Source organism: Pelodiscus sinensis, chromosome 23 (genome assembly GCF_049634645.1).
Source record: "Pelodiscus sinensis isolate JC-2024 chromosome 23, ASM4963464v1, whole genome shotgun sequence".
Taxonomy (NCBI): domain Eukaryota; kingdom Metazoa; phylum Chordata; order Testudines; family Trionychidae; genus Pelodiscus; species Pelodiscus sinensis.
Genome location: NC_134733.1, coordinates 7,564,401 through 7,589,924, shown reverse-complemented (window position 1 = coordinate 7,589,924; position 25,524 = coordinate 7,564,401). Strand labels below are relative to the sequence as shown.

The window sequence follows — 25,524 nt, the reverse complement described above, 5'->3', positions numbered from 1 at the left end:
GTCCCAGTTTGAAAAGTTCCACCTACATTCTTATTGGTCTCTCCACCTGGCTAGGTGTAGTTAACCCCTTAATCCCCAGGCTGCTGGCTAACCCTCATAATCATGACAAAGTTGAACAAACATTTAACAAGGTTTAGGTTTACTTGGTTCTGTCACAGAGCAGGATGGTAGATTTGCTGGCTTCAAGGTTCCTTCCAGCCCTACGTTTCAATGATTCTATGTTCCATAGCTTCCATTTGGAAGAGCAAGACCCCTTACTACTTTGGATAAATATAACTTACTAAGATGAATCTTAGGTCATTTCTTTTGCCATTAAAATATTTTGATACCTTGATCCAGGAATTTTTATTAATGGGGTATAAAGTATATCAGGGAAGGTTTGTAAGTAGCAGTCTTGAGGATGTGTTAATTTTAACTAAATGAACACTTCCCCCTCATGAAGACTGGAGACTTTAGTGGTTTATCAGGTCAGTCTGTAGTTTGAGTAATGGTGGAGTGTTTCAAGATACTATTTCGATTTACTGATATTGCCCATAGTCATAAAAGCTCTGCCTGTCATAACTGAAAGTGTTATGTTAGTATCTGCTTTTGCAAGGGTGTGGTTTTTAGTTCATTTTAAGACCACACACAGCGTCTCAAAAGAGAGGTGCTAGATCACCTCTCCAACGTGGAGTGGTGTTGAATATGTTAGCAAATTGTCCAGCAAAAATTAATCTGTTTCCAATTTTGACTCCTGCAATAGATTAGATGATGGAAACGGGGATGGCTATGGGTTCAGAGGCCAATACTTGTAATAGGAATCACGCAAGGCAGTGTACCCTTCTTACTACCTTAAGTGTTCTGAATATCTTTGACAATATGGGTGCAGCTGGTATCTGATAAAATAGATTGATCCATGCACAAAACTTAGATCCAAAATTGAGCACTTCGAAGATTATGAAGAAAAAGACTAAGTGCCACCTGAGGCAATAGTTGGAATGGGCATATCTCTTCTGTGCCATTGTATATGGTTGTTATATTAAAGCTAGATTAATCAGTCTGCTAGGGAATAGAGAACTAAAAATAATGGGAGACAACATAATAAGAACATTCTTTATTGTACATCAGGGAAACGATATGTTAAGTACATAATTTGTAGCCTGAAGATTTGATGGCTGGGTTTTTGTCTGGAACAGCTGTCCATTTTATGCAAATAGTTGTTGGTGGTAAAGAAATACCTTAAACTGAAGGAGTAGCCAGCAAAGCCTGCAGTTTTACCAGCTTGAATAGCTTAATTACATATTATATTTTGTTCAGAACACTGTTGTTCTCTACACTTGCATACTTTATGCTAATTTGAGGAATGTTTCACTTCTGATGGAAATACTGGGTGTCAGAACTATGCTTCTCTTCAGAAGTACAGGCAGTCCCCGAGTTACGCAAATCCGCAGTTACGAATGGGGCCTTTCTCGCCCCGGAGGACTGGAGCGGCGGCACGCCCAGATGCGCTGCAGTCCCACCGCCCCCGTCCTCTGGGGCGAGAAAAGCTGCTCCCTGTCTCTCTGGTCTGCAGGGAGACCGGGAGCAAAGCCGCGGAGCACGCCTGCAGCGGGTCAGCTTGGGCGCGCCTGGGCTGTCCCGCTGCGGGCGTGCTCCAAGGTTTTGCTCCCCGTGTCTCTGGTCTGCAGGGAGACGGGGAGAAAAGCCTTGGAGCACGCCTGCAGCGGGACAGCCCAGGCGCGCCCGGGCTGTCCCGCTGCGGGTGTGCTCTGCGGCTTTGCTCCCCGTCTCACTGGTCAGCAGACCAGGGAGACAGAGCAAAGCCGTGGAGGACGCGGGCGGTCCCGCCACCCACGTCTGCTCTGCTCTGCTGGGGGGGGGGGGGGTGATGGTGCAGCTAGTGCCCTGCCCCCCCCCCCCCCCCCCCCAGCAGACCAGGCTTTTGTTGTGGACCCTGGGGTAGAGCAGCTGGGGTGCTGCCGGGTTGGTCCTGCAGGGACCTACCCGGCAGCCCAGCTGTTCTGTCCCAGGCTCGAGATTCATCCGCTGTTGAAACTGATCAGTGGCTGATTCCAGGAAGCTGGGGGCAGAGCAATTCTGCCTCCAGCTTCCTGTAGTCAGCCCTGGTCAGTTTCAGCAGCAGCGGCTGAATCTGGAGCCAGTTCCGACTTACCTACAAATTCAACTTAAGGACAAACCTATAGTCCCTATCTTGTACGTAACCCGGGGACTGCCTGTATATGATATAAATGCTGTCCACTGTATGCAATACTTGCAGGTTGTACAGGGAGTAGGTCCTCTTTTATTCATTCCTCAGAGAGTGCGTGATAGAAGCTGATGTCTTGTCTACAGTTCTCTGATGCTGTCTGGTTTGAGGTTTTAGCTGTATATTTGTACTGTCCTGTGTGTGTTTCACCTGATGAAAGTTGCAACACCTGCACTCTCCGTGGTGGGGGAACTCTGGTGTGTGTGAATCTGTCTTGACAGAATTCTCTGGTAAACAAGTAATATAGTTCTGTAATATTCACTAAAGCAACTGAGTTTTCAGGCATCAATTTCCCGTTTTCTAAAAAGAAAAGTCTTCCTGTTGCTGGTTGTGACACAATGACTTGACATTTCCTACTGTCTCACCTGTTGAGGCAAATCCAGCAGAGAGGAGTCGGAGGGGAATTCAATGTGCTGGAAGCAGAGGCCAGAAGGAAACAGACTATTCTTTGTGCTTTGCATTAAACAGATGTCAAGCTAGACGCCTCTTGGAGAAATTAATAACAAATGGTGGTTACTGAAGAAAAAGGTCTTTGCGTATGGACTACATTAAACCTGATGTGTGTTAGCAGACTGGAGCATTTTAAAAAGCACCTTTGCAAAGGCTATGGATTTAAAAAAAAAAGTTAACTAGTAAAGGTTATATGTAGGTTGGTTGCTCACAGAGGAAATGCAAAGGAGATTGTGGGCTTATAAAATGGGAATTCTAAAATTCTCAGAGGCAAGCAGAAAGCTCCATCAGCCCCTGAATATTAAGCATTTTACTGAAAGCACACAATCTCTGCCAGTTGCAGAAATTCACTTAAAAACCCTTCTGCAATTCTTGTTTACTGTTCATATATTTTCCTGATAGTTGCATAAAAGTAGTAGCGTGTTTTATAAAACAAGTTAATGGAAGAGGACTCGAATCTTATTTGTAGGCTATACCCGCGTTTCTCAAACTGTGGGTCCCAACACCCCGGGGGGGGGGGGGGAGGTCGCGAGCAACTCAGAGGGGGGTCTCGGTATCACAAAGTTTGAGAACCCCTGGGCTATAGTATTGGCTCAAATCCTGACAAATCTCTTGATGTAGAAAAACTCCCTAATGAACTACCCAGTCCAACTGGATATTACATGCAAAATCTTTAAGCATTTTTAATGGCTAAAAGCGAAGTGGCTTCTGGCATAACCTCCCTCCTACCCCAACACCACTATTCCAAAGAGCCACTAACTGAAAATTACTTATATTTTGGGGTGGGGAGTGGCAACCAAGCCCAAAACATGACTGTACATATACTGGTAACACAAAGATAAGAGGTACTCCATAGGGAAAGTTAGAATCTATAAACAATCTGGTTCCTTTTTCTGTCAGTGTTCAGAAATGGGTATGAATGTTATTCCTCGTCTCTGTTTGTCAGGGGCTGGAAATGGATGACAGAGGAGGGATCACTTGATTACCTGTCCTGTTCATTTCCTCTGGGACATCTGGCATTGGCCACTGTCAGAAGACAGGATGCTAGGCTGGATGGACCCTTGGTCTGACCCAGTATGGCTTTACTTATGTTCTTACCTGGTTTTGAGAGAGTAATAGTATTTGTTGCAAGTTCAAACATCTGTGATTTAGGCCTACACTTCTCAAAACCTTTTAGAGTTGCCTTGTTTATCTAATTTTTTTCTCCCCACCCCACCTTCTCTCCCCACAGATCACCATGGAGTAACAAATATGATCCTCCTCTAGAAGACGGTGCCATGCCATCTGCTCGCCTGCGCAAGCTGGAGGTGGAAGCCAACAATGCCTTTGACCAGTACAGAGACTTGTAGGTCAATTCTACCATGTAGAACACTCTGCTTTCTTTGCTTCCGTCATTCACATATCCTGATTTCACATACCTTGAGTTTAGCAGTCTTTGAGAGTGGCTTGCAGTGTGTATTGGAGGTAGAAGCACACAAAGGCTTATTGACTGATATACATTATATACTTTATCCATTTGTAACATTAGTAAAGTGTGATCAAATATGTCAATTGATACAGAAGCCAAGCTCTCAAGGGAAAACAGGGACAGAATTCTTTCCTGGCACACCTGCATTTCTTTTTCTGACTGCAAGACTGCCCTGGAATGACCTGTGTTCTTATTTGTCTTGACCAGGTTCAGTCTTAAACCATCTGTTCATCTTTCTCCTAAGCCTCCAAAACTAAATCCTCTGAAAAAGCAATCCCACCAGCAGAGTACATTTTGAGACTTGAAGTGTCCATCCTCTTGTAAAATAATATTTGCAGGTATACTGAAATATACTCAGTTGTGTGGGTTTTAAATTCCACTGTTAGTGCAAGTACCAATTGGTCAATAAAACACTTGTGCCTGATTGGAGAGAGACTACTTTTCACACCTCTGAAGACAGAATTCCATTAAACTTTGAAACCAAGTAGGATGACCTGTTTTCTGGACTCCGGCAGGCTAGACAGGCTAATTCTGCATTACTTCCTATTCCACATGCTTGGTAAGTGGGAAAGAACAGATCATACGTAGAAAAGCTATTGTTCAGGGACAGTTTAGTACTAGCAAATTTGATAGTGGCTCTTCAAGGTTTTAGAGGCAACATTTCTAAATTGCTTTCCTTACTGAATAACTTCTGAAAGCTCAGGGTGGACTAGACTTTAACTCTCCTTTCATCATTGGGCCTGATTTAGCAAGGAGGTTATACAGTCTATGGTTTTAGTCATAGCTGGGATGTAAATAGTAATTCTATTAATTTCTCAGCGCACACATATAGAGCCTCAAATATAAGTGCTGTAGTATCGGAGATTTCTAACTACCGTAAAAAGCATACAAGCACATTTCAATATTATCGGAAGTGAGTGATTTCAAAACTCTGCTTTAGATCTAATCGCTTACCATAGTAAATACTAGGAGACTTACCCGGAGTTGCCCAAGTCCTTCAGGGCAGGGTGGTGTGGGGAGGTGAAGGGATCAGGGAAGGAGCTTGGGAATATGGTAGGGGGAGCAAAGGAGGCTGGGGGCAGGTTGTGAGTCAGGGATGGGGGTGGTGAGGATGGACTCAGGGTGGGAGGTCCCATCTGGCACAGTCCTCTCCTTGTGTCTCCCCCCTCCCCTGGCCACCAGAGGCCTTTTTTCTCCTGCTCCCAGATTTCCCTCCCTGCCCCCCTTGTTGCAGCCAAGGGCCAATGGGGTGGGGGTTGCTACTTACTCTGTGTGCTGGCAGGAAAAATGGTGGAGTCCTAGTCCTACTGGCCACTCCCTTGGTGGTACGGCTGCCCCCAGTGGACACTCTGCAGCTTAGTTCTTCTCTGAAGGCTCATTGTCCCCAGTGGCCACTCATATCGCATCCCTTATGAACAGCAGCCCCTCCCTTTGCATGTTATGGAAAACTCCTTTCCCCCAGGGCTTCTGGTTGTTCTGGCACAACCAAGCCCTGACCTTACTTTAAGTTAAGAGAAGAGGAATCTACATACCAAATTTGGTGGCCATTTAGGAGTTCTTGAACAAATTCAGAGATACTGTAAAATACACATATAGATTTAGACTACTTGGCCACTAACATGCAGCAGAAAGGCAAAGATTTTTCTTTCTTTTGTGCATCTGACCTGCTATAAATGTTTCTCTGGCAAAATATTTTGTGTGTGTGTGTGTGTGTGTGTGTGTGTGTGTGTGTGTGTGTGTGTGTGTGTGTGTGTGTGTGTGTGTGTGTGTGTGTGTGTGTGTGTGTGTGTGTGTGTGTGTGTGTGTGTGTGTGTGTGTGTGTGTTTAACGGGCAGTCTTCAGTGGAATACCACATAGATTCTTAAATCTGTTTTGACTTAATGTTTTAATACTTTTTACACGTGCAAAACTACAACAACTGAATGTTAAAGTTGCAAAGCCAAGCACTCAAAAGCTAGGGAATTCCAGAATTGAAGTTGACGGGTAACTTAAAATCAGTCTCCTTGTGTGTTATGATAGTCTTTAATTACATGATCACAAACTCGTTTCCTATCTCTGTCCTTGTCTGATCTCAATTGCCTCTTCCTCATATTGGTTCCCCATCTGGTTTCCCTTCACTCTATGCTTAGTTTATGTCCCCGTCTCCTAAACTTCTGGTTCTAGTCTTCTCTCTGTTGTTGCCTCACTCTGTTCAAATTTTCCGCTCTGCATTCCTGTCTGCCGGGGCAGCAGCAGGGGAAGCATTGAGAGCACATTCAGTACTCTCATCATGGTCCCAGGCACCACTATTGTCCTAAGCAGGTGGGAGTAATAGTTGCAGAAAAAGACCTGCTCTTGGCCCCTACAGCACACTTGGAGGATAATGTCAGAGAATTTACTGCCAAACTCTTTAGCAAATCTCTGTTGAGCACCTGTAAACTAACAATTGTATTATTTGTCCAAGTTGGGCCTTTTTCTAGAGGGATAACTAAGGGTGCATCCCTGGGATACAGGTAATACCCTTCCAAATTTCAAGACCCTGTTCTATAACACTGTAGTGCTAGTTTTTCAACAAAAGGATTGCCCTTTTTCTAATGTTAGTAAACCTGTGTATTTTTCCCCTAATTTTATTCTTGGAAATAACTGAACTCTTAATTTGCTGAAACTTAAAATTAAACATTATCTACCCAAGGCAAACTTCTTTGCATGGAAGACTTCAGACAGAAAGGTTAGTCTGATAAACTGTTAGCAAGTGAAAATAAGGTCTTATAATGGGAAGAACTGTGAAGCTTTAACTACAGACGTTGATTGCTACTTATGCTTCCTGTAATGCACTATATAGGCTATGATTAAACTCAGTTAAAATAGAAGATCATAAACGTCTGCACTTAGTATGCTGTATCTGGTACTAATAAGCATACAGTGCTATTTAGATTTGTGTGACCTATCGAGTTCTTTCTTCATCAAGAGTATTCTGAGAACATAGCTATGAAGAACACTGGAGTGTCCTTTGAATTAATTGTCTATTGGAAAAACATTGCACAGACCATGTATCTCTGCCCCCTGTAGTTTAAGTTTTAAGGGGGAGAATGTTTTTAATTTTAAACACAGATTTTTCAAGTCTGAAAAACTCTCATTTTTGGATGCTGGGGATTATTCCCACTGATTGCCATGCTGCTGGTTAAATGTAATGCAGTCCAATTTCACACTTGGGAAATAACATGCTGTAACACAGCTGTTTATATTTTTACTAGCTAGTACTGGATTTACATATACATCACTAAATGTTACACCCATCTTTCATATGGGGAAACTGAGGCCACTAGTGCTTTTTAACAAGGAGTATTCAATATGCTCATGTAACTGGAATTAACCAACCTCATTTCTCCTCTTTCTAATTAACTAGCAGATTTACCTGGCATTGCCTGGGTCCTTAAATCAATGAACTCCTATTTTTTTTTGGACAATAAAATGAAAATGTATGTGTTTCATTTTAATCATTGCTTTGGGGTGGGACTGAGGAGGAGGGGTTCAGTATGCAGGCTGTTCTGGGGAGAGAGATGACTACCTCAGCCCTTTCTTACCACAGCAGCTTGGGGCTAGGGGAGAAGCACCTCACCATGGTTTCTGCAGCTCCAGTGGGTACAGTTGGGTGGAGGGGTGCACGTCCCCTGGCTGGGGCAAGTCCAGGTTTGTCTGTTCCCTGCACTCCCTAGTCAGAGTGAAGAATGCAGCAAACTGTACACATCTCCTTGCTCCTTTTATCAAAGTTGATCTTTCAGTTTGACAGGATGACTTTTAGAGAGGCTCGATTATTTTAGGGGTTGCATGAGGCATTTTTTACATTTGTGGCCTATATTGCCACAAATCACCCTGGTATTGGCGCTGCTACCTGCCATTTCAGCATCGCAAACGTTCGTCACTAGCGCTGATCTTCAGTGCTGGGGACACTGCTGTTTGGCACCGATAGCACCCCAAATACATCCTGCTTTGGCTTGTTGTCCTCTCCAGAGGGATTGGCTCCACCTCTGTCCAGCAACGATGATGATAATGAGCCTCTGGAGATACACACTTCAAGACGCTCTTTTCCCAAGCCGAGCAAACAGTGGCTGCTACCACCAATCCCTCCCAACTGGCCTTATTGGGATCCATGGGCTGCACACCAGGTGCAGCAAATACAACGGATGCCACAACCTTCCCCAGCATCCAGGCCTCGGGTACCCACCACCCTGTCACCTGACCAATCCATCTCCGAGGGAGAAGATGAAGCTGATGTAACGGGAGAGGAGCAAACACTTGATTCTCTTCCACTCACTCAACTGTCATCCTCATCTGACAATACAATCATGCCCCCACCTCCAACTGCGGGGCATGATTTCAAGTCTTCAAAAGAGTGGTGGACTCTCAGAAATCCCATTATCAAGCATGCCACAAAATCAGCATATGCTGACAAATATACTACACGCCTCTCCGCACGCTAAGCTCGCACTCCCTATGAACGACGTCTTGATGAATTCAGCAAAAACCATCTGGCAGATGCTGGCTGCAATACCCCTGACATGCAAGAGGTTGGACAAAAAGTATTACGTAGTCCCCAAAGGGGCAGACTTCTTATTTTCCCTTCCCACACCAAATTCTATGGTGGTGGAGGCTGTTAATCAGCGGGGTAGACAACAAACAGCCCGCACGACACCGTATCTCAAGGACTGGAGGAGATTGGACTTGTTTGGGAGGAAGGCATACTCTTCAGCCAGCCTCCAGCTCAGAATCTTCTGACAAAATATATCCACAACATTCTGGACCAGCTGACAACCTTTATTGAATTCCTCCCAGACAACAAAAGAGCAGTATAGATCAGATACCAATGAAGGTGCTCTACTCTCCTGAACAGCTTTGCAAGCTGCATTAGATTCAGCCAACACAGTGGCTAGACCCATCTCATCTGTTTAGGGATGAGATGGGCTTCATGACTGCAGCTCCTGGGTTCCCCAGAGAGGTGCAGTCCACAGTTGAAGATCTGCCCTAAGCTTTTAACCAAGTCCATCAACGCCTTACTCCTCACTTTGAAGGACTCATGAGCCGCGCTCAATATGCGTGGCAGCAACATCCCTGTCACAAAAAGAAGGGAAGGTAATTTACACAGAGGTACAGACCAACGCCTTTTAACCAACAACACAGGCAATATGACGACAAACATCGACCACGCCAGAATAGATTTAGAGAAGCATCTGACCAGATGTCAGTCCCACAGCTCTGCATTTCATGTCAGACCTTTTTGAAGGGTTGGTCAAGGATCTGACAGCCCCAGTATTTCAACAGTAGCAATCCATCTCATCCACAACATTTGGCAACAGACTAGCCTCATTTTCTCCAGCATGGCACATCACCACCACCACCACCACTGACAAATGGGTGCTAGAAATTATTTGCATGGGTTACTGTATCCCATTTTTACTCCCCCCCCCCCCCCCCCGCCCCCTTGCCCATCCCTCTTCAGGGACCTCTCTCATGAAGATGTGCTCCTACGTGAACTGGGCCATCTGCTTCAGCTAGGGGCCATAGAACATGTACCCCCAGAGCACAGTGACAAGTGATTCTACTCCCATTATTTTCTCACAACCAAAAAGATGGGCAGATGGAGGTCTACCCTAGACCTCCACAACCTCAATCAGTTCATTTGAACTCAGCATTTCAAAATGGTAACACCAGCCAGCATAATTCCTGCCTTGGAGAAGGGAGTCTGGCTGTCTACCCTCAACCTCCAAGATGCTTATTTTCATATCTCCACACACCCAGCGCACAGACACCTTCTCCAGTTCGCCATTTGAGACCTTCACTTCCAATACAGAGTGCTTCCATTCAGATTCTCAACAGCCCCACAGGTCTTTTCCAAGGTCCTAGCAGTGGTGGCAACACACCTGTGGAAAATGAGAATTACCAGCTTCCCATACCTAGATGATTGCCTACTGAAAGGTTCCAACAGTGCATGACACAGAACAGGAAGTCATCAGCACCACTACTGCTTCATAATCACCTAAGGTGGAGCACCCACAAGGATACTCTTCAAAGAAGAAAAGTCTACTCACCTACTGCAGTAACTAGAGTTCTTCGAGATGGTTGTCCCTATGGGAGCACCCATCCTTCGTTCCCTCTGCTTCAGAATCTTCCATGTCTGGGGCAGAGAGAGAACTGTGAAAGGACTGTTGGCTGCGCATCCGGAGTAGAACTTTCAAATGACGCACACCAACTACTCCATGTGCATAGTCTACTGAGGGCATTGCTACCTAAATTCTCTGATTAGAAGTGCAGAGGCACTCAGACACCTAAGGTGGAACACCCACAGGAACAACCATCTCGAAGAACCTCAGTTACTGCGCCAGGCGAGTAACCTTTTTTCTGTTTTCTTGAATTATGCAAAAAATCCTTTGTCTAGGGAGAATTTTCAAACAGTCAGGGAAACACAATCATTGTAAATGTTCATTATTCCTGAAAGGAGTTTTTATTTTAAAGTAAACAAGCATGGAGAGAGATGAACAGAATAGGTTATTTCCTCTAACAGTCCTTGTCTGGATTTTCCTTAAACATACAGCTGGGTTTTACTGTTAGCAATCCATGTTTGCTCTGATTTTTAAAAAAGGCATCACTAAAATCAGTGTTCACTGATTTGCTGCCCACCAAACAGGTCCTGCCCACATAATCTTAGTCATGGCAGGTTGACTGGAGATTTTTAAAAACACCCTGATGTGAACAATATAGGCTATTGGAAAACTGGGATTTCAGATAAAAAAAAAATTGATTTCAACAGCTGTTACAGTGGTAACTGTTAGAGTCAGAAGCAATATTTATTCTAAGTGTGAGGAGAGATAAAAGGGAAAAGCAGTATATCAGTAATTGCAGTGATGCAGCTCTGATGGTCTGCTGTAACTGGAAAAAAAAAATCCCCACACTCATTACAAAGCCAAAAGTAACTCTGATTCTTTAAGTATCTAACTAAAGGTATCACTGTTCCCTCTGGTCTGGCAGTGCTTCTTTTGTGCACTGATCAAGTACTGAACGGTGCAACAATTCCAATATACTGGACCAGGCTGGTTATAAATTTGATTTAAATGGCAGGCATGTGCCAGCATTGTTAAATGTCTCAAAAATTGTGTTAATCTAGAAAACTGAATAGGCTGTTGCCTTCGTGCTGTCTGGTATATTGAAGTGACACAGCCTTTCTTGCCAAAACAAAAGAGAGCATGATCTAAAGGAGCTACATCTTAGTAACCTTCTTTACTTTAGAGGAAGGAAATATACAAAAATGCTTTTGAATGGTACGTTAAAAACTCATTCTCACCACTTCAGAATGTCTCACCACTTCAGACAAGTTCCTCATCCTAACCATGCAACTTTTAGTCAGGCTTTGTGGCAGATTTTTTTTTTTTTTTTTAAACCCAACCTCTGAAGGCATGCTTGCATTCTTCCGTTTGCCTTCTGCTTTGCAGATGAAGAGGATGGGAACTCCAGAACTTCCTTGTTGACAGCAAAGCCTCTGGGGTTGTTAGAGCAGATGCTGAGTGTACTGCAACAGTCGTTCAACAGGCTAACTGTAAACCTCTTCCTCTTCCTCCAGTTCAGAGGATGTTTTACATGCAGTACTTGAAAATGTAGCCTGAAACAGTTGTGTAGTTATGTTTATGCCTGAGGGGAAACAGACATTTTACCAACAGCTAATATAAAATTTAAACATCAAGTATAATTTCTACTATTTAAAAGAAATCTGAGAGAAGAAGAATTTTAATGAGAATTCCAGGCTCTAATATATATTCCCCAGACAGTTAAATGTCTCCCACAGTGAGGGTTCATCTTCAGGCTTGCTTAGGCATGTTGTGGTTTTGTTGCTTTATCTGAACTCGGGGCTTGTCTTCAGTTACCCAGAGATCGGTGTTCTAAAGATTGATTTCCCTGGGTTCGATTTAGTGGGTCTAATAAGGACCTGCTAAATCAACCACGGCTGGCACCCGAGTTAATCTCCATACTCCATGGGGTCACTATGAGTAAAGGAATTTGACAGAAGAGTTTCTCCCATCCCCCTTCTGCAGTGGGGATGCCGCAGAAATTTGACTTAAGGGACAATAGTGCCAACTATGCTATTCTCATAGCTAGAGTTTTGTATATCTTACATTGACTTTCTTCAGTAGTGTAGACCTGGCCTCCAGCACTTTCCTTTGCTGATTAGTTGTAGGTACTTCTTTCTCATAGTTCTCACAGTAACATAAGCTGTTTGGTTATTTGTCATAGCCTCTAATGACAGCACGATGATGCAATGCTCTTATTCATCACAGGAATATAGATCAATTGCGTGGATGACATAAAACAAACAAAACAACTTGTATGGCAGATATTTCCACAGATGCTGCTAGAATACCAGGAAGCAGAGGCTAGAAGAATCTTGTAGAAAGCTCTCTCTCAGATATTGAATGATCATTTAAAATGGGGGACCAAATTGTCTTGTCTTTTAGGGCTTTTTCTGAATGTGAATTGTAGATTAGATCTCTCATCTTTGAATACTCTGGCTTTGAAGTTGTGTCATTAGAAAGCAGTTGTTTGTAATTGTTACTATCAGACAGCTTAAAAGGCTTGACAGCGGACCAGTCGGTCTGGGAGACTATAGGCAAGAATAATAAGTTGGGTAAAAGCAAAGCTTTTCTTGACCAAACCTGAAGTAATGCTGAGTCTTTGGTTCTCTGAGTTGATTCCATAGAACAGCTCCTTTCCTAGTTTTAAGATTTTGGACAAATTTATGCCAATGTCATTCTTTGGGTGGAAGAGAAATATATGCATCACTTGAAGAATTAAATACTTTTGTGAGCAGGTTCTATTCCCAGCCTGGTTTTCTTTTTTCCAAATGCAGGCAACACAATGTAGAGTTCAGGCTGTCCCCTCTCCTAGTGTTTAGTTTTTTTATTAACTTCAATTAACACTAATACTACATGAAGTTCAGCTCAGTCTTTATGCAAAGAATTGGCTGCTCCTAGGGTTCTCTGCATCAGCACTGCTCAGCCAGCATCTTGGAACCTCTATAATACTGTTGTAACCCCTTCTTGCCCACCCTGATATAACTTTTGTTGGGGAGGGGCACTTCACCAATTTTGGTAGTGGTCACAGGCTGACACTGAAAGGAGTGGAGTCTCAGTCTGAAGGGCCAGTTCCCTCTAGGCACCATGTACCCCTGGTGCAGAGGAGACTTCGTGCGCACTCCCCCATGGGGTGGGGGAGCATGTGAGGTCTCTCGGCCCCCCACTGTGCCAGGGGCGTGTGGTGCCCAAAGGGAACCTCCAGCCATTTTGAACAGCTGGTAGTTCCTTCTGGTGTCACACACCCCTGGCAGGGGGAGGAGACTTGGCGCACTCCCCTGCCCCTGGGTCTCGATTGGCCTGAGGTTGAGGGCCCAATAGGGTGCGAGCCAGATGAAACGACTTGGTGGGCCAGATTTGGTCTGCGGGCTGTATTTTGATCCCCATCAGCATATAAGGCAGGGGTGGGCAAGTCCCCCACGTGAATGAGCCATGAGACCCTATGTAGCAAGTGGTGATTTTGCTGGGGATATTTCAGGAAATCCGTGTTAGGGCTTTATATAAATAATTGATTACATAATCTAATCATATTTGTTCAACAGTGTCCATCTTAAATGTTGCTTTTCCGTAATCTGTTTGTTGGCAATTCATTTGATGTCAGCCCTTTAATCTGAAAACCTGTTGGATGAAGCTTGTAGTACAAAAGCATTAGAATTGCTTGGAATAATAGAATCTTGAGCATTAAGATATTGCTAGGCTCCTGAATGTTCAGGTTATGTAAGTATTGCAGAATTATTCCTTATAATATAAGACACCCTTCCTATTCCTACTTAATCTTAATTGCATATCATAACTTCCTTTACCCATGCTGAACTCCTATCTCCTTGCCAGTTTTGACCTTACCCTGTTCTTCGCATTTGATTTTAATTTAAATTCTCACGGGAATCATCAGACAATTGTCAGTGCACCTTAAATTTCACAAATGTATATAATTTGTAATAAACAAAGTTGGGTGGGGAGACAGGAACACTTTGCCAGGCTAAGTTTTGGGTCAACACGTGTGGAGACCAGAAGTGAATCCAGCTTGTGTCTGAAGAAGTATACTTGGTATTAATTCAAACCCCAGCAGATATATACCATACAACTATTCATCTTAAAATCATTTACTTCACAAAAATGCAGATCTTTTGCTGAAATGGTAACTTTAATTTTGAGCTCTTGCTGCCAGATTTAATTCATACAATGCCTGAAGCTAATGCCCTGATATCCTTTTGTTCATTAGTTTATTACTCCCATATGCAGTATAACATCTTACCCAATTCAGTTAAATCCATGGCTCTCCACTTCCCACACTGAAAAGAATATTCCTTCAAACAGGTGGTTGTAATTTATTGCCTTAACTTAATGTGCATGTGTGCAATTGATTGAAATCAAAGTATAATGAAGACCAGTGAAGTCTGGATTAATGTAACAATTTTACATTCCATGTTCTTTTGTTTTGGGTTGAAGATAATCGGTGCTTTAAGTCATCTAATCATTCCTCATTGTCAGGAAGAAGAGGCTTCTGAAGTGAATTAAAATAAACTTCCCTATGAAAAGATGCCTCATGTCTGGCACTTTCTAGAAAATAATTTCAGGAAGATGAATTTTGGTAGCCTTTGGCTAGTTATATGGGAGAAGTTTAAATGCTGACATTCCATGTTAGGGAACCTCTTTGTTTGTTCTTGGGTTAAATAGAATTTATTAATTCCTTGCTTGTGACAGCTTGAAAGAAGATCACAAAGTGTTCTTGTACACTTAATCATCTCATTTCTGAAAATTTACTAGTTGAGTAATACTTCATAGCGTCCAATGTCCTGTTGAATTGTAGACTTGATTACTGTCCAAAATAGAGTAAATTATTCAAACATTCAGGTTGTCTTAACTGTGTTGTTGATGGTACCACTGCCATAGAAATCCTAGATCATGGATTTAAAGAGGCCCTAATAATAGTAGTGATAGAAATGTAGCCGTGTTAGTCTGGGGTAGCTGAAGCAAAATGCAGGACAATGTAGCACTTTAAAGACTAACAAGATGGTTTATTAGATGATGAGCTATCGTGGGCCAGACCCACTTCCTCAGATCAAATAGTGGAAGAAAATAGTCACAACCATATATATCAAAGGATACAATTAAAAAAAATGAACACATATGAAAAGGACAAATCACATATCAGAACAGGAGGGGGATGTGGGGGGGGGGGGGGAAGGTAAGTGTCTGTAAATAGTCTATGTCCATAATAATAATAGTAGACATGGTTTAAATGAAACCTCCACCACTCCTGTTCTTTCAGCTTGAGGAAAAACTGTTGCAAGAAAGTTTCCCCTATGCTTCTGACTATACATGAGTATAAGACTTTTCTAGTAGATGTATTGAAGTGACTATTGGAAAGAAATGGCAATGAAATCTCATTGGTCTAGTTCCTTTTAGAGTCAGTGTCAGCGCCTTTTTTTTTTTTTTTTTTTTTTTTTTTTTTGCCTATAGTTTTAATCAATTTGTATTGTACAGACTTCATTTGTGGAAGACAAATAATAGTTCACCATGTTGTTTTGACCTTCTGCATCAGCTTCTCTGAATCCTTACACTGCCTTATCCATCGCAGTAACATTATGTTCAAACTTCTTGTAAATGTCCTGCAAACTCTTATCTCACTTTGCTGTACCCAATTTGTACTGATGGTGCAGACCTTGTGAATCTACTTCATTGGCTTTTCACAGTTACATCTCTGTGCCTTTTACCATGTTATCTGTATGCATGAGCTCATTTGCAGTGCTGCTGCTGCTAAGTTAATGCCTCCTAAAAGCACTCCTCTGTTGTAATGCTGGAGTGGAAACTAGTAAGAATGTCAGTGGCAGACTTGTTGTACCCCTTTCTTTTACTTGGTGTACTTGATTTTGTCTGCGTCCCTCAGGGCACACTTTTTGTGCATTTCCTCTTTGGAAAATACATAGTTGATTCTGGGTGCTACTGGAAAGAAATACTAATACGGCACTACTTGCAACACTTTTATGCATGCACTTAACCAGTTGAGTTTCCTGTATAAGGAACAGTATTGATTCCACTAAGAAAATAGAATATACCGTGTGTTGGAGGCATAATTAGTGTTTAGTTTTCACATCAATTTCAAGTACGAGTACCCTCAACTGTGCTTTGGGGGATGAGGCGGGGAGATACACTCACTGAAGCTCAGATTCCTCCAGCCTGTAATGTAATTTTCAGCTCTTGAAGTGATTAGGCAGCTGTGAGCTCTTTATGTAAGAGTTCTGTCTGTGTTTAGATGTAAACCTAGTTTGCTCAAACTAAAAACCCATGGAAAGCTTTGAAGTAACTTTATTACCAATAGCTCACTGTTCCTCATTAATGGTTACTAGCCCTTTGTGATGGCTTTCTCTTTAGGCATGATAGTTACCATGGCTTTCACAGTGAGGGCTCTGTAGATTGAATCCAGATGTGTTTGTTATGCATCCCAGCACTAAGGAAACCTGACTTTTTATCCCACTGCTGGCTGGGGCTTTGCACAATAGGGTGTGACATCAGGATTATGTCACCCATGAGTCTTGCCTCCGGGTCTGACTGATAAGTACAAGATGACATCCCATAAGACAGGCTTAAATCACCAAAATGCTCATCACTTTCATGTTCAGATACTTAGAGAATTGAAAACAGGATGGTTATGCCAGCAAATGCTTCAGATGTAAGAGTATGTAGTTAGGGCTGAATCACGTTCCCTTAACTTGCCTTTAGCTAGCTCAAAACCTAACAAGACACAGCTTTGCACAAGTCTGTGTAATTATGCAGGCTGGGATGAGTTTTTAGAAGGGGCGAGAGGAAAGCAAGATGAGCATATTGGAGAAACAAAATGTAGTAGCTCTTGACCTGATTCTCTCTTCTACAGTGCTTCATTTTTGGTGTGTCTTTATGTAGAATTCCTTCTAAAGCACTAGAAAGTGTTCTGATGCTCATCAGAGTTGTTCCTCTCCCCTCTAGGTTCCCTTGTTGCACTATCCTTAGTGTTGTAAAATCTGAACACAATAATTAGGAAAGTTCTATTAGGTCCTCCCAGCACAGTTCCTACTGTAGATTTCTGTCCCCCAATCAATGAAAGAAGTTGTGCTGCTTCCTTAGGAAACAGTTGCACAGTTTCCTATTTTGCTACCAGGAAATCTTTTGCGATATTCACACTTTTTTTTTCTGTTTCCAGTTCTTCCTGGCTATGCTCATGTACTGAAATCCTTTCTTTGGGCGGTATTTTAATCTTCAGTTATTTGTGAATTGTCTTATGCATGGGTGCTGACTCCATGGGTTCTCTGTGGCTGGAACATCCATGGGGGCGGGGGGGGAATTAGTGGGTACTCAGCACTCACTGGCAGCCAAGCTTCACCCTCTACCCCATCCCCCAGTGCCTCCCATCTATTGGTGGCCCCACTGATCTCCTCCCAGTGCTTCCTGCCACTGTGAAATAGCTGCATTCAGAAGTTTTGGGAGGGAAAGGAAAGAGTGGAGACAGGTCACACTGCAAGGGGCAGAAAGAGGTAAAGTGGAGGTTTGAGGGTAGGGTGCAGTGTGGGGAGGGATCTGGGCCTGGGGTGTATGTGCCAGGTACCCTCCAACTAAAGCAAAAATTGGTGCCTATGGTCTTACACCCTGCTCCCTTCATCCCTCCCCTCCAGCAGCCACCCTTTTAATCAAGATTGAGTGTGTTTATCTTTTGAATTTTTTTTCTGCACAAATGAATGCTTCCAGTCCCTCATACTCTTCATGGAATCATAGGGTTGGAAGAGATCTCGGGAGGTCGAGTCCAACCCCCTGCCCAAAGCAGGACCATCCTCAACTAAATCATCCAGAGCTTTGTCAAGCTGGGACTTAAAAACCTCTAGGGATGGAGCGTCCACTAGCTCCCTAGGGAACCTATTCCAGTGCTTCACCACCCTCCAAGTAAAATAGTATTTCCTAATATCCAACCTAGACCTACTTCACTGCAACTTGAAACCATTGTTCCTCATTCTGTCATCACTCAGAAAAGCCTCTCTCCACCCTCTTTGGAACCCCCCTTCTGCTGCTATCAAGTCTCTCTTCGCTCTTCTCTTCTGTAGGCTAAATGAGCCCATATCCTTCAGCCTTTCCTCATAAGTCATATGCTCCAGCCCCCTCATCATTTTTGTTGCCCTCTACTAGGTTCTTTCCAATGCATCCACATCCTTTCTGTAATATTCGGGGGGGGGAGGGGGCACGACAGAATTGGACGCAATACGCCAGATGTAGCCTCACCAGTGCTGAATAAAGGGGAAAAATCACTTCTTTAGATCTGCTGGCAATGCTTCTACTAATGCTCCCTAATATGCCATTAGCCTTCTTGATTTGAAACTTCGAATGCCTACATTAGCCTCCCTAGTTTGAACTAGGGAGCTAGTGTAGACATACCCCATGACACTAGTGCTACTGAAGAACTCACCTCACCTCTGCATATGCCACTAGATACTTTCTGAGATCACTGTTCTCTTTACTGCATATACTTTTAGTCAATTCTTGAGCTAGATATTCTTGTGCAAACCAATCTGAAGTGATTTTTGAAGTAAGGATTTGTAGCACAATATCAACGGCTTCACTGAAATTCACCTAAAATAGCCCTTATGTTGCCTATTGAACATTACATTTTACCCTCTGTAGCTGGGATTTTAAAAAGAGCCTAAGGGAGTCAGGTGCCTGACCTCCATCAGAATTCCAGACTCACCCACGCTCTTCTGAAAACTCAAGCCTAGATATTGAGTGACTTTTATCCCTCAATGATGTGAGATCCCTGTTAAGTGAGCCACTTTACTGTGCTCATCATCGTACCTTTTTTTTAAATGAAGCTGACTGTTTGCTAACGCCAAAGCTCTTGACTTCCTCTTCAAGACTGTATTTGGCGAGACAGGTGAACAAGATAGTAAGACTGATTAAAGATAAACTTTCCAGCTCAGATAGCTTGTTTGTCTTGTTGCTGCACATCTGACCCTAGGTTAGAGAATATGCACGCTGTATGCTCAGAATAGAGCAATTTATTCTTAAGAGAACAAGAGGAGATTTTTCAAAGGCACAGATCTCAGGTTCCTTACTCTATTTGAAAGTCCACGTACACTGAGCAACAGGTCTATACGCAACAAAAAGGAACTAGATAAGAAACTGGCCCTTGGAATATCTGGCAGTGGGCCAAGAGCATCTGCTGACGATGGCATGAACCTAGAAAGTGTTGAAGGATATTTTCAGTTTAAGGTGAGTGCCATGTTGCCATCCACACCTTTGAAAGCTCTCCCATGGTGCCTTAAAGCAGGGCTACTCCACACGCGGCCCATTTGTTTGCGGCCCGTGGATGGGAGCCAAAACAAAGTAGTCAATGTAATGGTCTTCTGTTGATATGTGTTTTAGTAGTTAAATTCCTGGACTGTCATTGCTCATTAAAAGTGCTGTCATATGGGTAGAAATCGGGTAACTATTGCATTTTATTAATATCAGCAGAACTGACTTAAATGGGGCCTGTGTGTGGTGTAGTCTTGCCTTAATCTTTGTATTCATGCCCATCAGTGTGAATAGCTATTTGCATGTACATGCAACCACGCTTAAGTTGCAGCCCTCAGCATGTGCTCTGAGTATCATTGTGGCCCACAAGGCTTCCAAAGTTGAGTAGCTCTATCTTAAAGTATGTTGTGTGTTTAATAAAGTGGTATCAGACTGTAAAATAGGTCTTCCAAGTGTTCAGTTTTCAACCAGAAAGTCTGGTAAAAAAGGGGACCTAGAAGTGTCTTGTCCCATGTTCTGACCAGACACCAAAAGTTTGTTGTCATGGAGGTGGGAGAGGGGGAGAGGCAGCGCCAGGTAATCTAGGTCAGTCCATGTGCAGCCAGAGCTGCCTCCTATCTGCATCTCTTAGGTGGGCAGGCTTGGTGTCAGACTGCAGCTCTAGAGCTGAGGAATTGCGAGGGTGAGAAGAGTGAGCAATGGGGGAGGAACCTGGGGGAAAAAATGGGGGGGGGGGCAGCGCGTCTGGTTTTCAGCAATTAGAAAGCTGGCAACCTTACTTAAAAGGGTGAATAATAGCCCTTCTTGTAACCTTACTGGCTAGAGTAAACTTGATGTATGAATTAATATGCCATACAACATCTGTGCCAAGCATGATTTCAGTAAATTTAATGTCTCATGCACAAGAAATGGTTTATTTTAGGCCTCCCATCTTTTCTGCCAAATATATTTTAATATTCAGTTTTATGCTTCAAATAAAAATAACATGTTCCCAAGTGGTAAGTGCAAATACAGAGATTGTTTTGTGTAGATCAGTAAAAGTGAATGGCTGGTGAATTTAATGAGGCTCAACTTTAAGTTTATTGTAGCAGTAGGGTGACTTGTCCTTCACTTCCTAGATTCACACCCAAACAGCAGGTGAAGTAGACAGTGGCTTGCTAGTGTTCCAGCCTAGTTTGTAAGGGAATGAATAGATTGGAGAGCCTTCAAACTCCAATTCCTATCAATGTATTGTTGTCTTGTAACTCAGCGTATTTTATTGTAACAAAAGACAGGACAATGTAGCACTTTAAAGACTAACAAGATGATTTATTAGGGGATGAGCTTTCGTGGGCCAGACCCACTTCCTCAGATCAAATCGTGGAAGAAAATTGGCATGACCATATATACCAAAGGGATACAATCAAAAAATGTGAACACACATAAAAAGTACAAATCAAATTTCAGAACAGAGGGGGGATGGGAGGGGAGGTTAATGTCTATGAGCTAATGATATTAAAGGTGATAATTGGGGAAGCTATCTTTGTAATGGGTAAGATAATTAGCATCTTTGTTGAGACCCAGTCGTAAAGTGTCAAATTTAAGCATGAATGACAGTTGAGAGGTTTCTCTTTGAAGTCTTGTGTTAAAATGTCTTTGAAGCTGGATGTAGGTAGTCAAGTCTTTGAGACAATGCCCTTTCTGGTTGAAAAGGCAAGAAACTGTTTTTTGTTTGTGACACTGTCTGATATCTGTTTTATGTGCATTGATTCTTTGGCAAAGTGTCTGAGATATTTGTCCAATGTACATAGCACACAGACATGGTCAGCACATGATGGCATAAATTATATTTCTGGATGAGCAGGAATATGTGTTCTTGATCTTATAACTGAATTGGTTAGATCCATGATGTCAGCAGAGTTAATATGTGGACAAAGCTGGTAGCAGGGTTTGTTGCAAGGGAAAGTTCCAGAGTTGGTATTAGTGTGGTATGTCCTGTGGTTGTTGGTAAGAATCATCCTGAGGTTTGGTGGTTGTCTCTAGGAATCTCTATAGGAGACTCAGCCCCCCTCTGTTCTGAAATTTGATTTGTCCTTTTTATATGTGTTCACTTTTTTTGATTGCATCCCTTTGGTATATATGGTCATGCCAATTTTCTTCCACAATTTGATCTGAGGAAGTGGGTCTAGCCCACGAAAGCTCATCACCTAATAAACCATCTTGTTAGTCTTTAAAGTGCTACATAGTCCGTCTTTTTGTTTCAGCTAGACCAGACTAACACGGCTACATCTCTATTACTATTTTACTGTAGATTGTCACAAGATTGCTGTCTGAAGCTGTTTACCTTTCTATTGTATTTGTTAATTTCCTTGAAGGAAGACAGGAAGGCTATTTAACTGTATTTAGATTTTTGGGCTGCAACTCAGAGCTGTAACTAGACATTTCGGCGCCTGAGGTGAGCAAGCATATTTGTGCTCCCTCACATTTTTTCCATTATTTTTTTCATCCTCCAGCTTTGCACCCTGGACGGTTGCCCTGCTCGCCCCATCCTGGTTACAACCCTGCCTCCGTTAGGACCTTTCTGTAACTGTTTTTTGATGCTGAACAATTCCACTGTATGCCTCTCTGGTTTGACTTTTAAGAGCCTGACATAATTCTAAGTTTAATTTGGAGCAGTATATGTGAGCAATTGTAGTTTGCAAAATGTAAAACTTGTCTGCGACTTCATTAAATATGCAGTGGGCTCTCCACAGAATGGTTTGCTGTTGGCCAAACTGATAGATATAGATGAAAGGCTTGCTAGCAAGTCTGCCGCCTGTGGTTTAATGAGCCTGTTCTATAACAGGAGATGGACCATGGTGTTACAAGGTGACTCAGTCTTTGGTGTTTGGAAGCTAATGGTAATTTGCTGGCAACTTCTCAGAGGTTTTGGTCATGAAATATCAAGCACTAAGTACAGTTGACTGGTTGGGAATGTCATTTTTGACAGTGGTAATGTACTGAAAGCTACAAAATCCATACTTCTGGACAGCTTCTGATTTTGAGCTGTGCCATTGTTTTGAATACTGTTCTCTTAACATGCAGCATTATTATTCTTGATAGCTCTCTTGGAGTTTGTCATCCAGTCGCAGTCCAGATGTGCACTTAAGTATAACTGACATTGAAGTTACACATTCCTAACTTTATTGATATGATTGCTCATAGGACTACTGCACCTGTGTGTGCTGGAAAGAAATTTCTGTAAAATACCTGTACAGAATCCACAGGCATATTTTGAGATGTTCATTAAACTGTGTTCTTAAACAGCATGACTGAGGACACAAACATCTTACTTTTTCATGTATTCAAGGAACACCCTTAAATAATTTCATATGGCCATGTTCCTGATTGTGTGGGAGATGAGGGGAAAGAAATAAAAGAGCTTTGACTAGTTTATAATAGAGCTGGTAAAACACCCTTTTTTTGCTCCTTTTTCCCCATATCAAATTGTCCTGTGCATTTTCATGAATATTTTGTTGAACAATATTCTGTATTTTTGTGCTGTAGGTTGACGGTGAAATTACCGGATGACAACTTGGACCTTGTCAGTAGCTCATGCATGGGAAAATATGTAAATGGCTTGACAACACCTCTTTTTCCTTGCTGAAATTGGTCATTCTCTTTATACTTAGCAAAAAATGCAAGTAAATGGTTGGTTTTGGGTGTGGGAGGTACACAATGAAAATTGTGCTCTCATCTGGCCTAAACAAGTTTAAATGGCTGCCTTCAAATAGGCTCCTCCTTTGACCTCCCTGTTGTATTCAATCACCCTTTAAAACTGCCAGAAAACATTAGCCTTTTTGGTCATGAACTGAATGCTTAACAGATTGTTTGGTTCTGAGTAGGGATGTCAGTGGTTAACCAATTAACTGGAAAGCATCACCCTCTTTGGGTGATAGTTATCAGTAACCCGGTGGCCTGGGCTGGGCTGGAGCAATCCCTGACCCAATCTTTTTATCTAGAAAAAATCTATGTGAACAGTCTCACTTTACTAAATCCAGTGTAAAGCACTTAACATTTTTAAATGATTTTCATAAACAAATGGTATTGGTAATTGGAGTCAGGTTTTTTGGCTTAATGTTGTACTGCAAGAGTCATGAGCCAGATACAAAAACCCACCCGCTGTCTTTGGCACTAGATTACCCACTGGAAAATGCCCAGATGTTTTTATGGATGTGACTTCGTTCTAGTGAAATTGAGAGCCATAGCTTGTTTTCATTGCAGTGCGATGGAAACTCACTTTCATGGTGTCTAGTCCAAAATTTGCACCAAGTATTGTGTAAAGCATGCCATTGGAAAGCTAATAGCATCATTAATAATCTGGTCTTTAATGGTAAAATAAAGTGATCAATCTGTTGTCTTTTTTTTTTTTCTTTTGGTTTGGTGTGTTACTGGGGAGAAAGGAAACTTCCTCTCCGACCTAGCTCTCTTAAGTTATAACTTTGTTCTGGCTAAGCTTTAACTCTCTTGGGTTCCTTAAACAAGTTTCCATCCTATGTGTCCACCCACCTAAACTTCAAACACTTCATAAAGCTTTGGATCTCTCTTAACTTAAATATTTTTTTATTCTCACATTCATAAAGTAGGTCATTTTTTTTTTAGTGTGACATTTTTTGTGTAAAAGGACTTTTTTCCAAGGAATTCTGTGGTTGAAGAGTAATGGACATAAAATCTGTGATCTGACCATGACATTCAAACTATAAGGGACTTCCAGTGAAAAATGGAATGCTACTCTGAACTTTATATGGAGAGAGTTATTGATATATTGGATCTAATGCCTTTTCAGTAACTCTAGGGATCGGCCTCTTGTGCACCGTAAATATATTTCCTGAAGTATAACTTTAAGTCACTGAAACAGTTTCAACAGTTTTTATTGAAGTTTGGTTACCCCTAGAAGCCTCCATAATATAGGAGTGTGTCAACCAGCACAACAAACATGCTGGTTTTTTTTCTTTAAGTATTTTCTTACTAAAAAATCTTGCCACTTCCTGCATGTGGAGAATATCTGGAGATATTCAGTCCTGGACTATTAAGTGCTGTGCGCTCCTGTCCCTAGGCCCTGATTTGCCTGGGGGCAGGGGATTGGTAGGGCTTCTGTGGGCCGGATTAACCTGCTTGGCGGAGGCCCTTTTGCCCACGTCTGGGCTAGAGGGAGAGTGTATGAGTGAAAGAGACGAGAGACTGTGTGAGAGGCAGACTTTGTGTTGCAGATTGTGTACGAGTGTGGCACAGTGTGTGTCTGTGCAGGCTTCAAAAGCTGGCCTGCTCTGTTGTCTCACCTCCCCTGCTCTGCAGAGATGGACCATGTTGTGGGGTAGGGGTGGGGGGGAGAATGAGTGAGTGTGTGAGAGAAAGTTGGCAGCTGGAAAAATCTTAGAACCAATGCACTACCTCTTGAGTCAGGCACTCATCTCAGTCACTTATCATCCTTACTTTAGACAGGAACAGCTCCATTGTGTGTCCCTCTTCTCAGCCCCTGCTCTGCAGAGATGGGGTACAGGGTCAGGGGGACACCCTGACTTCAGCATTCTTCTCCCCACTCTGGCCCCACTCTGCACAGCTAGCAGGAGGGTCCTGGGAGCAGCTCAGCTGCACGATGGAGCAAAGTGTGGGGTAGGGTTGCCAGGTGTCCGGTATTGACCCAGACAGTCCGGTATTTTTGCCTCCTGTCCAGTAAAAAAATTCAGAAAATATGGGACACCTAAAATGTCCGGTATTTTCTGATTTTTTTTTTCCCCCTCCCTGCCAGGAGGCAAAAATACACCTGGCAACCCTACGAACATACTTAGCAACTGTCCCTGTTGTCTGTCCCCGCCCCCCCACACACACACACACACTTACCTGGTTCTGCAGGGGCTTGTCTTGTGGCTGGAACAGAAAAACAAGATGGCTGCCAGCAAAAAAAAGACTCTTTTTAAAAAAATTTTTACTTAACTGCTGTCGGGGTTGCTCAACAATTTTGGTCTCCCCCTTTTTGTTACCTCGACAGAATT

The 25,524-nt window shown here is 42.7% G+C and overlaps 1 protein-coding gene across 3 annotated transcripts in view; it reads left to right on the top strand.

Moving 5' to 3' along the window:
• CAPZB (capping actin protein of muscle Z-line subunit beta) overlaps window positions 1-25,524 on the top strand; it is a 129,846-nt gene that overhangs the window by 73,352 nt on the left and 30,970 nt on the right. For all 3 annotated transcript variants that reach the window (XM_006115053.4, XM_075906480.1, XM_075906481.1), the window contains exon 4: window positions 3,927-4,040. In XM_006115053.4, coding sequence (XP_006115115.1) covers window positions 3,927-4,040 — 114 coding nt within the window. The remainder of the gene's footprint in view (window positions 1-3,926; window positions 4,041-25,524) is intronic.